At 43.6% G+C, this 14,534-nt stretch overlaps 1 protein-coding gene across 12 annotated transcripts in view; it reads left to right on the top strand.

Moving 5' to 3' along the window:
• Positions 1-14,534, top strand: part of CEP112 (centrosomal protein 112) — a 185,777-nt gene that overhangs the window by 153,275 nt on the left and 17,968 nt on the right. For 3 of the 12 annotated variants that reach the window (XM_077787393.1, XM_085556674.1, XM_085556673.1), the window contains 3 exons: positions 1,691-1,792; positions 4,159-4,217; positions 5,087-5,541. In XM_077787393.1, the coding sequence (XP_077643519.1) occupies positions 1,691-1,792; positions 4,159-4,217; positions 5,087-5,090 (165 nt within the window). In that variant the 3' untranslated portion in view covers positions 5,091-5,541. Of the gene's footprint in view, positions 1-1,690; positions 1,793-4,158; positions 5,059-5,086; positions 5,542-14,534 lie in introns of those variants that run through there. The other 9 variants (XM_085556670.1, XM_085556669.1, XM_085556672.1 and 6 more) reach the window with 6 other exon arrangements.

Here is a 14,534-nt window from a genome sequence, read left to right as displayed (position 1 = left end):
TCAAAATTTAGGAAATAAAAGCATTTTGCTGCTCTGGCTGCCTGTTTCTGGTCTCGTCTCACCAAGAATAAATGGAACATGTTGAATCAACTGAAATATATGTTTCTGCTCTATCAAGGTCCCCACCCAAATGAGCTGTTGGCTCAGAAAATATTTATCCTGGCAGACCACTTATGCATAACTTTGGAAGCCTTGATAGAAATAGTAGCATGAATTTATTGGTGTAGCTCTCAAAAACATAAATTTTGATCGCTGGCTTATACACAAGCAGAGTTCAAACGAGGTTTCCTGTCTCACCTCTTTTTTTTTTTTTTTTTTTTTCCATCAGATTTGCATAGTGGCATCACTTCCTTGCAGTTCCCAAGGAAAGCCTCTAATTGCTCATTTGCATAGAGATTTGGCAATTCCTCCTGCCTGTCGGGGTGACTCAGAGGGAGAATTTTCCTAACGTTTCATCAGATTGTTTTATTCCTTTTGTATTGATAATTGCACGCTGCATAATGCAGGTTCTGGCAGCTGCTTTTCCCATGGGATGGTGCCGGATGAAGTGGCCTCGGGTTCTCACCTGTGGAAGCTCTGGGAGTTCTGGGAGCTGGGATTTGGAGCTCGTGGCTTCCTCAGGTGTGAGGCTGAGGGTTGGATTTGTGGTTGCAGTGGTGGAGTTCAGCCATTTGGGAACAAAAAGCCAGCACCAAATGGTGTTGGTGAAAAAAAAAAAAAAATTTTGTTTGAAAGTTTCAAGATATTTTATGAGTTAATCTGATATCGAAGCCCTTTGATCCTTTATTTACATATTCAGCTGCTAATCCAGAAAAACACCGAAGTCCTTGCTTAATTTGAATTAAGCAGTTAATCCTATTGGGAGTTAAGTACAGATGTGAGGCTCTGATTGCGCCAAGTGGGAACGTGATGGGCTGGCCTGAACCACACTCCCCAAATTATCCCAGGTCAGAACTCATCAAATCCAGCCATTCTGGAGAAATAAGAAGCACAACACTTCCCTCTGATCTCTCTTCATGTAGCTCTCCTCTGGAACTCCTGTTTACTCAGCATCAGTTAAATAAAGTTGCAGATGAAAATTTCCTCCTATTTGAGCCTCCTCGTTTTGGGGTCTAAGATGTTCAAATCTGCAAATTGAAAGTTCTGTAGTCTCCATGAAGCTGAGGAAGACACAAAGGGCAATGAAAAATAGTTGCAGGATGAAGAATAATAATAAAATGTCCACAAAAACACCTAGAAGCTGAGACATTTTGTAATATATATCTTGGAAAGCAGTAACTCACCTTGTCTGAGGGAGCAAGGGGCAAATGCCACCCCACTGACCTGGTTCAGATGCCACCAAAGGCGAACAGAAAACTTCTGACTGTCAATTTGCAAGGTGTGTCTGTATAAATGCTCAGTTCAGATGGATTTAAGAATGATTATTGCTTCTTCAGACCACATTATTTTATCTTTTTTTTCCCCTCTCCATATATATTTTTATTCTTATGTTTTCTTTTTCCTTTCTTTGTCTCTTTTACCTCTTGTTCTTTACAGGTCTTCGCTGATCTTCTCTCTCCTTCCCTCTCCCTTTTGATAACACAATTAATTCTGTGTTTATTTGACCCCCAATATGGGCAAAAGAAGCAAAAAGAATTACAGCACCTAAGGACAGCCATCTCCATATAAATTTCTCTTTATTCTGTTACAGTTGGTTACTATACGAGAAGAATATCAAAAAATACTCAAAGGGCTGATGCCAGCATCTACCAGAAAGGAATTTGAAGACACCATTTCATCTTTAAAATCTCAGGTAAATTCTTATTCCTCAGCATTTTAGGCTGGATAAAAGCCATCTCTTCTAGACAGGAGGTTACGACCATCTGAAATTTGGCCAAAAATACTGAATAAGTGTCAAAACCAAATCATGGCAGCGCTCACATGCTTCTCACTCAGTGTCATATTTCACAAAACTTTTCTCCTCCAGTTTGAGAGCTACTATGTTGTAGTTTTTGATCCTAGACTTTTCTTCCAGGAAAAGCTGTGCTTTACTCAGTATTAGGGTTTTTTCCTCAGCCTTTCAGATACAGCACACAGTTATCTTTCAAGTTCCTTATGCTGTTTCTCCTGAAGGAATCCTTTAAAGGCTGCCTATAAAGGGCAAAGAAGAGGATTAGAAATAATTTTATTTTCTTTCCAGCCTATGTAATAAAGCAAATTGGATATTTTTAAAGATATTTCTCTAAATTATCATTGTGATATTTTTACATTGTCCTACATAAAGAGGCTCTGTAATGTTTTGTCTTGAATATTGCTGACTACCAGTTCTAGATTAATGCAGAATCAGTATGATTTCTATGAACTAGACTATTAAATTTCCTAATAGGAATATCCCAATGTCATTGGAAATAGGTAACTGCTGATTAATTTGGTGATTAATTCTTTGCACATGCTTCCCACACAAGTTATTTGGGGCTTTTCTATTCAGAGCATTGGGAGCTGGAAGAAATCAAAATGCCATAGTTGCCTGAAGTGCAGTGAGGAAGGATAAATAGCCATAAAGAAGGGTGATCATAGCTGTGGAATAATGGGAATGAAAGGAAAATGCCACCTGAGTTTGCAGAGCTGTGCATGTAACCAAGCTGGGAAGGACTGGGAGCTGGGATCTGGGATCTGGGATCTGGCATTTGGCATCTGGGATGTGTCCTGGCTGAAGGGAAGAACTGGGACAAGGACAGGGCCAAGCTGGTGGCTCAGAGCTGCCCTGACCTCTGGGAAGAGCAGAAACCTGAGGACACAGAGTACAAGTTATCATCACATCCTTATGCCAATTTTCAGGACTATTTTTCAATAAATTATTGTTCTACAACATCTCATTTCTCTTTCCTGCACAACCTTTTCTATGGAGATGATTGTTAATTTCATGTATTTGGGGATTTTCCCCCTTTTTTCTCTTTGCAATGCATAAGAGTTATTCCATAGCATATTTTGATCTTCATAAGACACTTCCCCTGGCAGAGGCCACCTTCAATGGAAGTAGGAAATTTTGATAGTGGAAGCTCAACATTTCTATGTGCAAAGAGTGACACAACTTGAACTCTCTGGTTATAAACATTCTGCTTCCACCTAATGGAAGTGATGTTCTTTCTCATTTAAATAGTTGTGGGAAATAAAGAGTTAAGGGTCTGTTGGGGAGATCTATTTCCAGTTGATAGTAAAAAGCTATTTTTAAGGGCTCCTAAAAGGACTCTCAGCACTGCCTGGTAGGAAGCATCACTCCGAGCTAATACCAGAACACCACATATTTTAATGAGTTAAAAAAATTAAGAAAGTAGAATCCGATATCCACCTGCAGAGCTTCTGTAAGCAGCAGCAGGATTTCAAAGGAGTAAAAAGTAACTGCACACATGAAAACCTGGGTGCTCTCCCAGAAATCCACGGCTGCTGGCTGCACTCCCACCCGCGCTGGCGTCGGAGACCGCTCAGGGAGCTGGGCTCTCTCTGAAGCACAGGTGTCCTGCTCTTTGAAAATTGTTGAAATTCCTGTTTGAAAACATCAGACAAGAAGGGCACTGGAATCCCTGCACCTGTCAGGATTATTTATTGTTGGAGGAGGATGAAGAGAATAGGCTGGGTGAAAGCACCACACGGGGATAAAAATAAACAGCAGAAAATGAAAATACTTGAGGCTTGGGTGAAGTTTTCTAAGCGTGTTGCTAAATATAAAGGATTTGCTGCCTGATTGTCTGCTCCTGGAGAGATGGCCAACAGGAGATGCAGTGTGTTAATAAGCATTACTGCTCATCACTTGGGGAACAGGTGAGTACCTCCACCACAAGAGCAGAAGCGCAGGGATCAGAGCACAGGAATCCCATGGGAGCTGCCAGGAGCACGGGAGCTCCCAAGCCCTTGCACAACTCAGATGGTGCCACCAGCTGGGTTTATCAACTGGTTTGACTCTGTTCCTGAAGGAGTGAAGAGTGCACAGCCAGAGCAGAGCCAGGGAAGCCAAGAGAACAGTCTTCTATTAAATATTAATTCTTCTACGCGGTTTCTGCATTAAAGTGTAACTGCATTTTATTTAGGCAGGAGAGACCAGAAACATTCCTTTTACGAAATGAGTGCAAATATATTTATTGGAATTTTGTACCCTGTTTTCATGTGGGATGTATTTTACAGGTAAGTTATCTGCAGAAAAGAGTTCTCCGGGAAGACCTGAACGCCTACCACGCCAAAAAGTACGGGATTATCTTTGATCAATTTGTTCCATTTCACACCTTTGGGCCCCAACGCTTGAAGTTTTAAGGCTTAATTCAAACCCTCCAACATGGGTGCAGTTTGAAAAGCTCCTTATTTTCAGTAAACAAGCATCTGAGAAGTTTTCCCCAGTGCTTAGTCAGTGCTGCTAGAGCAAGGTTAGAGAAGCTGCAGGTGCTTTGCAAGTCTGGGCTTTGCCTGCACGTCGAGGATGAGCTCCTGCACAGCTGCGGCTCTGCGGTGGTGCCACCTCCTTTAAAGATGGAAAACAATGATGCAAGGCAGAATATTACAGATCACATCTTCAAAGGACCGGATCTCCACGAGCCTGAGTGCTTTTTTTTTTTTTTTTTTTGAGACGTTTACACCCTCCAATATAAATTATGGCAAGTGCTGCAGCCATAAAAAGCCTGGCTGTGCCTTTAGAGTAAGTGATTCACGTGGAGAGGTGAGTACAAGGAAACTTCCTAGGAAAGCCACTCCATCTTTACTGTATTTATAGACATAGATGGTGTTTCATATCTCACATGAGGGTTTCTGCAGCTAAGAATGTGTGCTCGTAAAAATTGTGTCAGCCTTTGTGAGATATTTAAGCAACTGTGAGAAAGTTAGCAGTGTGAGAGTTGGTGAAAATATTAATCCTGAATTATTTGTTGACAGGAGTTAGCTAAAGTTAACTGGAAACTGCAAATGTCATAGATGCTTGGTAATAAGTCCAGCATAGGTAACTTCGTTAGATAAATAGAAAGCTCCAGACCCACTGTCCACTGAACCCAGCCCTGTTTCAGCCTGTTGTGTTTTTATAATAAAAATAATGAGGTATAACTGACAAAAATCTCTTCTTTTCCAGGTAGATGATGGATCGAGGGATCTCTGTGATTGCCAAATGGACTGCTGTGAATAGGTTTGAAGATTTGGCTCTTGTAAATTATAATATAAAGATGAGTGGTTCTTTTGTTAGCACAAAAAAATGAACTTAATGAAAACATATTCATAGTTCATGCCAGCATGGATTTTGTTGTATCTTCCTTCCATTATTTTTTACCATTATTTTATTACAGATTTATGCTTTTGATACAGTTTGACGCCACGCTGAGCTTGCTTAGTGTGCAAGTAGGCTTTGCTCTACCAATATTTTTGTTACTCCTTTCCAATACCATTTTTTTCACTTTTAACATGAAGAAAACCCCATTTTCTATTATTATTATTATTGTCCAAGATATTTTAACATATTTTGACATTCTTCTGCGTCCATGTGTTTACATAATATTAAAATATTATTATTTTCTTATCTTTTTGCTTTCACATTATTGTCCTGCTTGAGCATCTCACTCACCTCAGTAGGCAGGGGAGTTTTGTGTGGTTTTGTAAAGTGGGAATGTGTGCTGTGTCTCAAGGGGTGATTTGGCACAAGGGTACGGGCAGCATGGTGGCACTGCGGGCAGCTCTGGCTGTCGGTGGGGTTGGATATTCTGGGAATTCCTTCCTCGTGGGCTGATACCAGAGCCACTGGTGGAAAAGAGCCGTGGGTGTTCTGGCTTTGGCTGATCCCAGGAAGTCTGAGCAGATTCCAGAGGTTTTCTGGGCTGAGGTTTGAGGGGCAGTGGGAGGCTGAAGGACGTGGTCAGCTCCCAGCCACGGGACAGTGCTGGTGTCTCCATGGCCTTCCACTGGAACACTGGAACGTGTGCATTTGGGTCTGGCTTTGTTGTTCCTGGGCACCATCCTGCCCGTGGTGTTGGGATCAAGGCACAGTGCTTGAGAAGGGGCCAGAAATTCCTGCTCCAAGTCCAGCTGTGGCCCTGGCAGCACCAGAGAGACCCTGCTGGTGGGGATGGCCCCCTCTCCTGCCCCACCACGGTGTCACCAGTGCTCCTGTGCCACAGCCTGGCAGAATTTGGAGGCTCCCTCTCCCCTGAGTGCCATGGTGGAGGCTGTGCTGCCAGGTCCCAGCTCACCAGCTGGGCTCTTATCTGCTCCTGGCACCAAGATCAAGGAGGAGAGGCTTTGGCAGGCTGGCTCCATCCACCCCTCCTCCTGGCAGCCCCGTGCCAAGCCCCAGCTCTGGCTCTGGCTGCTTTGCTGCTTGTCAGCCCAGTCAGGGCCTGGGCAGGTTTTCCACCTTCGTTGAATCAACAAGTGATTCTTCTCATTTCAGATAAGGCTCCTCTGATAAAGGAGGAGGTGCTGTGGCAGGTGCCACAGAGCCTGGCCTGGGGGAAAGGGGAGATGCAGGAGTTGTTGGGATGCACTGAGCTAATTGTGGGCAGCCAAATGTTTTTAGCCCAAAAGGTGCAGGGCAGTGGTGGCCGGGCTGTGCAGGAGGAACAGCTGTGGGCACTGGGGTGTACCCACTGGGCATGGCCCTGTGTCCAGATGGGAGAGGTGGGGACAGTGACAGCTCCTCTCATGCCTGAGGGAAACGAGGCATCTTTGATTCTGCTTCTCTGCTTGTGTTTTTCCATTAAATCTGTCTGGGTTTAGTGCTTGTGACAGCAGGAGAGGGTGTACATCCATAAAGAAACACATGGACATTCTTCTTGCTACTTGAATTCCTGAATTTCCTTCTTTTTGGTGGGATTGGGTTGCTGATGTCACTGATGGTCATAAAGCAGTTTGAGAAAAATACATGTTGGTCAATCAGGGGGTTTCAAAACTCTGGTGAAACTCTCTCCAGCATCAAATGCAGCTTGAGGACCACTTTGAAGCTGCTTATGAACCTTGTAAGAACTTAAATGTAAGTTTGGGTGGAATTCTCTTGTAGTTGTTAACATTGCTCTGATCATTTTTGTGACAAGTAAGAATTAAAGTCCAAACTGAAGTATTAGAAAGATTTCCACAGTTATTTCTCATTCTCTGCCTCTCTTTCCCCCACTTGGTAAGGAAGTGCCAGCTGCCAGGAGTTGGCTTCCTTGTCCCTAAACAAACTCTGGCCAAACCAGCTTCAGTGTGGTTACAACCTTGTTTCTATTTTATATTTATTTTTATTTTTATATTTATATTTAATTCACTGATTTTGCTCCGTAACAGAATATTGTTTCACCCTCTATAAACCACCTCCCCCCAAAAAGTCACTGTAACATTTTTCACCAGTACCAAGGGAGGTGACCTTTATCAAGGTGACACTTTATTTCAGTGCCACTCACAGTTCTTGTGTTACATGGAACAAAAATGCTCCTTTTTGGCCCAGCTGGAAGAAAAGGAATACAAGGTCCCTCCTTCTGCTTGTGTCTGCAACAGAGCTTTAATTGTGCTGGGGACAGCAGGTACTCCTGGTGCTTGCCCAAATCTCTCCTGGCTGTGGTGGTTTCAAACTGAGAAATGATTTTGCTGCACAGAAAAAAAAATATTATTTTAAAGTGATTAGAAGAAAATATTTATTGAATTTTCTGGAAAACTGCACAGCTTTGATCCTGACGTTGAGAGGTCTTGATAGAGAATCTCTATAGGATCTGATTTTTCTAAAATTCTCTTCATGCACTGAAAGTCCTCCCCAAATCAAAGAATGGACTGGAGGCACCAACTGCTAAATTATACTTGGTCCCATTTGGAGGGTACAAAGGAAAAGTAAGACGTCAGATATTGTATGAAGAAGTTTCAGAACACAAGGTCATTTTAATTCAGCCTTTTTTTTTCCAAGGAGCTATCTTTTCCAAGCTTTGATATTTTCTTCAGAAAGGTCATTTCCTTTAAGCCTTTGTCATTAAAGACTTGTTCTTTAAAGTGCTCTATCAAAGCGTGCAGAAATTGCAAGTTACTGAAACTAAAATGCATGATCAATTTTAAGTCTGCCTACTAAAGCCCTCTTAAAATGAGATGTGCTCTGGTACTGGTGGCTTCTTTGATAAAGCCAGGGGGAGATATGCAGTTGGTCAATTCAAACCACAAAAAAGAAAAATATGGTAATTAAATAAAACTTTTCCTCCCTAAATTGGGAAAAAAAATAGTGAAAAAGCATTGAAAGAACTGAATGAAGTTCTGATCCTGCAAAAACATGTCTTCTGTGAGAGGAGGGAGTGTGCTGCATGTGGGAGCAGTTTGTAGCACTTATACATAATGACTGAGCAGCTCTGTGGTGTTATCTGGCATTTGTCATTATGTAAATAAGGCAAACCCCTGGATAAAATATCATTTATTTACCATTTGCTGCCCTCCTTCACTGACAGAGAGCCAGGGAGCAAAGAGTGGAGACTGTGTGGTGCCCTTGTTCTGCCATCCCTAATCCCAATCTCTTTTCATCCCTTTATCCCATGAACTGTGGGATAGTTGGCTTCAGGTCATAAGAGCTTTGCTTTATGAAATCTAAATTTATGGCTACAGGTCATATCATAAGAGCTTTGCTTCCTTTCAGGCATCCTTGGGAGAAGAAATGTTTTCTTTCCTGGTAGTGCTCCATCTTCTAATAGGAAACCTTAATTTTTCCTTTCAACCCAGATATGTTCAATATTCAGGGCAGTATTTTCAGCAGACTCTTGGGAAGGTGGACACAGAGCTCACCTTCCCACATGGAGGATTTGGAGCTGAGACCTCCTTTGGGCAGCTCTCTAAAGCAATTTTATGTGCAGAGCTGGGTCCCAAAAGCCTGTTTGCTTCAAATGCTCCATGGACTTACAGCTTAGTGGGAATGGAGATGGGCTTTAAATATGGCAACACATGATTCAGACTCAGTATCAGGCTGAAAACAAGGAAATGTGTGTTGGTAGAATGAGCAAAGTAAAGGAACACCTTTATCTCAGCTGGAAAGTTGTAACAATACTTCCACCTTTATAAAATCTATTCAACAGATTTGTACTTTAGGAATCTTGTTCTTCTCCCATTGAAACCTCATATCAAAGTTCAATACCAGGCAGAGCTGACCATCTTTTCAACAGAATGTGTGAGTCCTAATTCTCTTGTTGTCTCAAACTTATACTGAAGTTAACTTTGTCCAGTTTTGCCCAAATAAAGGATTCAAAGAATTCATTAAAACTCTAGCCCTGGAATCCATCAGAAATCTGTTGGTGGAAGTGGTCCAGGGCTGAAATCAAGGATGTAGGACCACCCTTGGCTCTTCAATGAGGAAATGCTGGAGGGGGCAGGACTTGCTCAGTGAGATTTGGCTGGCACAGGCTCAGGTGTGTCCCATGGCACTGAAGATGTGGCAGTCTCAGGACCACAGCTGAACACTCTTCTCCCAGAGCAAGTGTTTTTAGAGAGGGATTTCTCCATCTGACTGATTCCTTTAAATTCAGAGCCCATCTGAACCTCACCAAAATTTTATAGAGTCAGTTTTCATACAGGCAAACTCTCACTGAACATCTGAGGGTGGTGGAAAAGCAGACCTAAGGAGGCAAATGAACCCATATGGATTTCATGATCAGTCAGAGCCTGGATGTTTGCAAGGCTGTGTTTAATTGTGCCCAGGAATGATGTTACATCTTCTGAGACTTAGTGACACTTGCTTGTCATCTTCTTGTTTGTTCATCCTTGTTGGATCAGGTCACTGACTAATTTCAGTGTGGATCTGAATCTGCAGTGAAAACTCTGAATGAGAGCTCTGCTGCTCTGCTGAGGAGATCCTGGAAGCACCCCCACGATCTGAGGTTTGCTCCAGCACAGGTTGGTGGCCCTGTGCTGCTCCAGTGCCTTCGTTCAGACTTTTGGTGTGGTTCTTCCTGCACCACTGGGCTGCTTTGCTGCAGTTTGAAATATAAATAGTGGACATGGTAAAATAGAACCAGGGTCCAGCTCCCACACCCTGCCCCAGAGCCAGCAGGGCCAGAGATTATGGACAGAAAGCTGCAGGACTAACCAGCTCCCAAGGGGCACTTCCCAGCTGAACCTTCAGCCTAACTCAATAAAGCCCATCTGCAAACACTTGACCTTGAGCCTGCCCTTCAGTGCAGGCCTATCCCCATCCTTGGCTGTGCTGATAAATAGGGACCTCCTGGTGTTTCAGCCCCACAGCCAGGATGGATGGTTGGTCCTGCCTTTAGTGCACCTCATACCTGAGCTGGTTCATGCTCCCAAATGTCTCCCTGGAAGCTTCCTTCTCCAAGCAGCACTGTTGTACAAACAGGATCTTTGAGGTTGGAGAAGAACTTTAACATCACTGAGCCCAACTGTATCTCCACCATCTTCCTGCCTGAAAAATCCTTCAGCACCCTGTGAGTACCCTTGGTGTCAGCAGCTCCAGCTTTGCAGTTGGGTGACTGTAGAAAGGCTGCTGCAAACCTCTGTTCCACAAAGGATGACTGAAGTTCTTACCCCTGGTAAGTTGGTGGGGTAGAAGCAGCTTTCTGTGTGGAGTGGACTATTTTTTGGTTTTTCATTGGGGTATTCTGGAATCAGCATATTTAACCTTTCTGGTGGATACAGGATGGGCTGTAAATGACTTCCTTTCACATATTTCTAGTGAGGGCTGATCCTTTCTCTCCAGGCAGTGCAAACCCATATTTTAGGATAGATGCAGATGTGCTCAGCTGGCCTGTGGTGCTGAGCCCTGTGCAGGATCCAGCCCTTGGGTGACTTGGTGTGGTGCCACCTGAGCAGGCGTCAGCACCTGGGGACAGGTGAGCACGGGGCCCCTCAGGGAGCCCTCCCTGGCCACTGCACTTTATCCTCCCAGAGGAAGAGCAGGGCTTTGCTGGGCCTGAGCTTTGTAATGGCAGTGTGGGTTTTTGGTGTCACTGTGGTAATCCTGTAGGAGAATGGATGGGAAGTGCTTGGTGTCCCTCTGGGCTGGGTTTGGCCCATGGGTTGTTTCCAGGGGCAAGGTCAGTGTAAGGTACAGGGGTTGTGAGCAAGAGAGTGAGAAATGCCAAATATAAACTGAAATAATATTTTTAAATCTGTGCAACTCCCAGAAGCTTTCTCAATTATGCAAGCAAATCTCTCTGGATATTTATTTTTCTTTTTTTCATATAACAGCCATTTCCAAGTAAAGGTACATGTATCCAATATGAGTGCAAAGCTGTGAAATAGCTGCATGGGTGGTTAGAAACTTCTATTTAGAGATCTGAAGACTAAAAGGGACTTGGAAGTGGCCTAGGGACACTGTTCTTAAAACTTCCCTGAATTAATTTTCTGCTTCAAATCCAGTGGGTTTGGCTGAAAAAATATCATCTCTATTAGAAAAAGAACTACTACCCAAATATTACTGAAGTCCTCTTTTACATTGTTCCTGACTGTGATCAGAAATTCCTCCCCTGAATTTGATGCTAATTACCTTCTCTTTTTAATTTGTGATTATTACTTTTTGATGTCACTTTTTACTGTTTTCACTCCCTCTTTGCACACCTCACTTGCAATACTGTTCCATCATTATAAAAGCATAGTTTTACATTAGTAATGTATTATATGTAGTATGATATATAGAGAGAGTTATATATTATACATATGTTGGCATAGCTAAAAATATTCTGCAAACCAGAGGTTGCAGTTATCAGTCACAATTTGTTTTCTCCCTATGTTGATTCTTCTAATTGTTCCCAGGCTGGTGGAAACCAGTTCTGTGCAGGGACAAACTCAGAGCTGTCCTGCTTGGGCACTAAAGTTGGGCTTGGGAGAACCGGAGGGAAAATCCAGCGGAGGAAACTCCTCCGTGAGCGGCTCCGGGCTGGAATCACCCGGAGGCTCCTGCAGATGTTGGACCCCGAGGTCACAGCCTTTGCCCTGGCCTGGGAGCCTTTCCAGGAAAGCCTTCCCTTCCCTCATGTGTTTTCAAAACAGCGCTTGGGGTTTGATGCTTCGCCCTGATTTGGGTGCCCCAAGGGCCCTTTGATTGAACGTCTTCACGAGTTAATGTTCTCCAAGAAACCCAAACACCTTCGGTAATTAACGACGTGCAATTATGGGTGGGTTTATTTGTATCCTGAGCTGTCATCTGGGCTGGGATGGGGATGGAGCAGGGAGAGAAGGTGTGAGCCCCAGTCTAAGTCACGCTTTGCATCCGCAGGCACCGCTGCGTTTAACCTTTTCTTGCCCTTGGAGAGGTGAGGACGGGGTTGGTCCCTCTTTTAGCACTCGGGTCTGTTGTTTTCCCTGCCAGGGACAGCAGTGACAGGGCAGAGCATTACAGGGGGGAAAGAGGAGTGATGCATTTACAGCAGTGCTGCCTCCTGAATGTGTCAGAGTTCTAGATGCTAAAAATTTTCAACTTCCTGTACTAACAGACTCTAACCCCCCAAAAGAATGCTACACATGACATAAAACCATAGAGAAAGCTTCCAAATTGATTAATAATGCTAAGATTGCAAGTGTGTCTTTAATTAGAAATGTATACTATCACAAGGTAAAAAACTTAAGAGTTTGAAGTTTTAGAATATAGTAATATCTCTAGAACAAGATAGAAGTTTTAAAATATTAGCTAATACTTATTCTTTGTGACCTTAAGTAGCATTTTGTAATTAAACAAAAAAGTCCACATTGCAGAGTTCAAGTAATTAGTTATTAAGTTAAAAGTAAAAATAATTCATGTCATTTCTTAATTAAATAGCTTAACCTTAAAAGACCTTATAAAGAAAAATAGTTAACCGTTTTGTAACTTGTTAGTAAAATACTAGAAAACTCACTACCTGTGTGTCTATAACATAAATAACAAAAAATAAACATTTAAATCTAAAGACTAAATACTTTCAATCACACCCTCAACAGAAAAAAAAGAAGCCAAAAGCTAGCATCCAGCAGGGATATTCCTGAGCACAGGTGGAAGTTGGGCTGGATGTTTCTCTCTGCTCCTAAGCTCTGTCTTCCACTCCCAACTGTGGCTGCTTCCATCCTGTGGATGGGTAGAGATTTTTGAGCGGACACAGTATTGAAAATGCAGGTGAACCCAATGGGAAGAAATGATGTCGTCTGTCTCAATTCAGAAGGCTAAATTATTTCTTTATTATAACTATGCTAAAATATATCAATATACTATATAAAAGGAGGATACTAAAACTACATCCTACTTTCTCTGACTCTAACACAACTCGTGACCCTCTCTAGAGTCCAGCCCCAGGTGGGTTGGGTTGGCCACCAGCTCAAACAATCCTCACCAGAATCCAACCAAGCAACACCCCAGGGAAACAATTCTCCAAACACATTCCACATGGGAAAAACAAGGAGCAGAAATAGAAATTGTTTTCTCTTTCATTTCTCTCTGTGCACCTCTATGAAAATCCTGAGAGGGAGAGAAATGTACTTGCCACAGACACAGCAGTCTAAAAGTTTGATATTTTAATCTTAATTAGATGTCCTTCCAATTTATGCACCTAAACCACTTAACCCCATGGAAAAATGTCTTCAGTCCCTAAAGAAAAGCCCTTGAGTGATTTGCACCAGCTTAGCCCACATCTGCTCATACCCAGCTAAAAGCAGCCTCCATTTAGTCCCAAGTGTTGCATACGTGTTCAAAACATCTTGTAGAACCCTGCATGGGAGTTAATGTGTAGCAGGGCTCTCAGCTCAGCATCTCTGAAAGCTGTCCAAGGCAAACCCATCCCCAGCACGTGGCATTCCCATCTGGAGGAGGAGAACAGGGACCCAGCTCCATCCTGCACGGTCCATGTATGGAAAAGCTCGAGTGCTGATGGTCTCTAGCACAGCTCCCCAATATAATGGTGTAATAATTAACAACAGCATCTGAGTCTCACAGCTCCTCACAGCCTCTTCCCCCCAGAGCTGATGCTGCGTCCAAGAGCCCCATCTTGATTGTTGATCTCCTTGGGGTGGATTGGAGGCATGGAAGATTTGTTGCTCGTGCTTTGGCACATCTGTTTGAGAAATCAGTTTGGCATTTCTGCTGGGAGCTGTGGAGAGGGTTGCTGCAGACCTCCCTGCATGGACCAAGGTTTGAGGGATGATTTGTCAGCATCTCTTTGTTGTTGACTCAAAATCTTGCCCCACTCGGTGTGGGAGAGAGCCCATGATGGATAATGGGTTCTCCCTGCTCCCAGCCTGATGGATGGGAGCTGTTCATATGTGGAGCCTTCTCCTGGGAGTGGAGTGATTCCAGGGCTCTTCCAGGACAGCTCAGAGCACCCCCTGAGTGTCCTAACGAGCCCCCTAATGAGCTTTGTTTGGGGGCTGCAGGCACAGCTGCTGTGGGGACAGCTGGGAGACGCACGGAGCTCCTGGGCCCTCCATATGGATGCTCTTGACCTCTGAGGCCTCTGAAACTCCATGTGGCTGCTGAGGACACTGGAAAGGGTCAACCCCCTCTCCTCGCCCCCAACAAAAGGAGAGTTTGGCAGACACTGCCAGGACCAAGCCCTGAAAAGGTCCTAGAGGGAGGTGGGGGAAGCGCTGCTTTTCCGGGGACACGGATTTGCAGC

This window comes from Lonchura striata, chromosome 18, assembly GCF_050655825.1.
Source record: "Lonchura striata isolate lonStrDom1 chromosome 18, ASM5065582v1, whole genome shotgun sequence".
NCBI classification, from domain to species: Eukaryota; Metazoa; Chordata; class Aves; order Passeriformes; family Estrildidae; genus Lonchura; species Lonchura striata.
Note: the sequence above shows the minus strand (reverse complement) of the source record. Positions and strands in the feature narration are given on the sequence as shown.